This window comes from Oryzias latipes, chromosome 17 (assembly GCF_053564925.1).
Source record: "Oryzias latipes strain Hd-rR chromosome 17, Olatipes_Hd-rR_3.1".
NCBI classification, from domain to species: Eukaryota; Metazoa; Chordata; class Actinopteri; order Beloniformes; family Adrianichthyidae; genus Oryzias; species Oryzias latipes.
The window spans coordinates 5,166,285-5,169,174 of NC_136253.1; the positions used below are offsets into that span (position 1 = coordinate 5,166,285).

General features: G+C 43.6%; 1 protein-coding gene across 1 annotated transcript; it reads right to left on the bottom strand.

The window, feature by feature from the left end:
* Positions 1–1,233: 1,233 nt before the first annotated feature.
* Positions 1,234–2,696, bottom strand: fcer1gl (Fc receptor, IgE, high affinity I, gamma polypeptide like). Its single transcript, XM_078934219.1, has 5 exons — positions 2,547–2,696; positions 2,360–2,451; positions 2,133–2,165; positions 1,622–1,733; positions 1,234–1,468 (listed from the first exon to the last, which is right to left on the bottom strand). Exons 2-5 carry the CDS (start codon positions 2,444–2,446, stop codon positions 1,446–1,448), a joined length of 255 nt encoding a protein of 84 aa, XP_078790345.1. The 5' UTR covers positions 2,447–2,451; positions 2,547–2,696; the 3' UTR covers positions 1,234–1,445.
* Between the last annotated feature and the right edge of the window lie 194 nt (positions 2,697–2,890).

Below are 2,890 nucleotides of genomic sequence, written 5' to 3' on the forward strand. Positions count from 1 at the left end.
AAATAGGTTAAAATGTGTTTTGTTTATTTCTGTGCCCAACAATATTAAACTAATTAAGGGAAATTATAAGTGACACTATTTAAAATGGATTCAAAGGTAAAAAATTGTATTTCTTTGTAGTGTTTGCAGGGACCCTCAATCTAAAAAAAAATCAGTTCTTTTCATTGAATTCAGTGAAAATGTTTAAAATAACGAATATCCGTCCATCCATGCGTTTTCTAAACTAGCTTAGTCACTTTTGGGGTTGCTGGAGCCTATTCCAGCTGCAGTTGGGTGGAGTCGGGGTGTACCCTGACAGATCGTCCGTCCTTCACAGGGTAAACAAAAGAACTTTAAAGAACTTAAAAGTTGCCTGCATGGTGTCTTGCAGCAGGCAACACTCAGTTTAACCCTTGTGCTATCTTAGGTGACCCCCCCCTTGCATTGAGGTGTTCTCCCTACCATGACAAAGGTGGATAAAGGTGGAAAGATTTCATGTAATCCATGGACACCAGTGAAGATCACAAATCATTGAAGAAAAAAGGTTCAGAGCACTGTCTAGTGGGTCTAGATGACCCAACTCCCAATGGTAAAGTGCCTAGGATAGCACAAGGGTTACACAACAGATGGGAAACTAAGAAAAAAACTAGGACATCTGCAAACAAAGTCCCCAGAAGACCTAAACGTAAACGCTCACAACCACTCAAACTTTAATATTTCGAAGTGATCTGTAGGAGAGATTTTGAATCAAACAGGAAATGTGTCTGCCTTTTTTTGTTACACAGGAAGGTCTGCTTTGCAGCTCACACAAACCCTGTGTGCTGAACACACACCGCCCAAGCTAGAAATGACAGAGTCTCGCTGGAAAAATGTCTTAACTTTAACTGTGAGTAAATATTTGAGGATTAACCTGTTTTCATTTTCAGGGTTACTGAATTTCAAAAAATCTTTCCACTTTAATCATCCGGAAATGTGTTGCAATCCTCAAAAATGGAGTTTCCTCCTGACTCTGAGACTGAAGTCCTTCTAAAAATCCTCAAACATTCTCACGATTGAAACCCCATGACTACTTTGAGAGCTGAGCTGAATAGAAAGCTGGTTTCTGTCATCAAATTATCTCACGCAACAGACTTTTTGAGTTTGAGGTTTAAATAAAGGCCTTCGGAACAGAAAACGCACTTCTGCTTTCATGGAAACTCTGATGGCAGCAGCTGTGAGCTGAGTGGAGCACAGGAAAAATCACAGACACAGTCCTGATAAGGAAGCTGCTCAATAAATTTAATGGTCATTGTACAAACGGCAAAGACATTAAAGAGGTAACTCTACAAACACAGACACGGGAGAGATTCTGCACACATTCACAGCAGAGTGGCTGAAGCTGGGATCCTTGCTCAGCATCTTCATGGCCCTGAAGCTACGCTCCTCACACCATCAGCTTTTTATTTGTCCTGACGGTGTCGTACGTATCAGTGCTGGGGGAGGTCAGACCCTGCAGGACACAAACAGCAGCCTTTGACGCAAAAGTCTAAAAAAAACCCGGCGTAAGTGTGAACATTTCCTGCTCTGAGCGTAGGTGTGATTCTTTGGCAGCCAGCCACAGAAGATGAATTTACAAAGAAAACAGACAAATAAGGTCCTTTACCATCCACCGGGCGGAAAGCTGTCACTTTCCCCTCATGTGGCCCTTTTAATGTCTTTTTAAGCATTAGAATGAAAAGTCTCACCGCATAGATGCCTCCATCAGCGGGCCGCTTCTGTGGGATGGAAACACCAAAAAACAAAACAAAAAAGTAACTAAGCAACAATCATTTCACAATAAATGCAGCAGACCACAGCACATTGCCTAACTGCCCTTCTTTAAAGCCGTATGGGTGACGGTGTGAGCGAGCATCCCTGGGCTGCATGAGTTCAGAAAAGCTGCAGGAAGTGCAGCTTGACATGAGAAGCTCAGATGGAAAGTGGGGCAGAGAAATGCTGAAGACAAAGCAGTTTGGTGGTCAGCTTCTGTTTACAGGAAATGGTCGGAGGAAGTAGGCTCTAAAAAAGATGTACGAGGCGGAGGGTGCAACACTGCGGGCAGCAACTTTCAAAGCTCAGAGTCTAACCCAAAAGAAATCCCCCCACAAGAAGACAGATGGACGGCTTTAACTTACCTCAAGATGTCGGGTGGGGGACTTGTTGGTTATCTGTCCAAAATAAAAATCATTTTGTTGAACAGTTTTGACAAATTCTATGACTTCACTCACTGATAATATGATTGTGGCATTAATATAATGTTGCAGAAGATCTTAATGTCAGGATACAAAGTGAAGTCTTAAGTAAAAATCGTGCGCTTTGTCTGTTTTGGTCTGATTGTTTGCAGAAGTGTGAGTTCTCTTACTTTCAGTCTGAAGTACAGGACAGTGAGGACGATCCCGTAGAGGATGAGAAATCCATCCAGGATGTAACATCCCATCATGCCCGTCATGGTTTCTGCGGAACACAAACGGGTTTCTAGCAGAAGCACATCCTGACCTTTAAACGATCCACCAGAGCCGAATGGGCCGATCCCCAGGGACGGGACTCACCTGCGGGTTAGGTGGCGGGTCTGCTGTGCTGCTCCCTCGACGGCTGCCAGCAGGATGTCACCCTCTGAGGAAGACTCTGATCGGCTGCAAACAGGAAGTGCGAGGCTCTCTGTCCGTTCTGAGGCTGCTAAACCACTCTTTCATCACCACCACCCTCCCTTCAGAGTAGTTCCCCTAAAAGGCTTCTAAAAAAAGCCTCCTGTGAAATGCCACTGAGGCATTTTGAAGAACTCAACACTAAACCAAAAATAAACCAAAATTCCTCAACAAAACAATCATCTGATTAAAAGAAAGAGCTTTACTGCAATCCGCTTCCAGCAAAAAAGACAAGAAGGCATCTCATC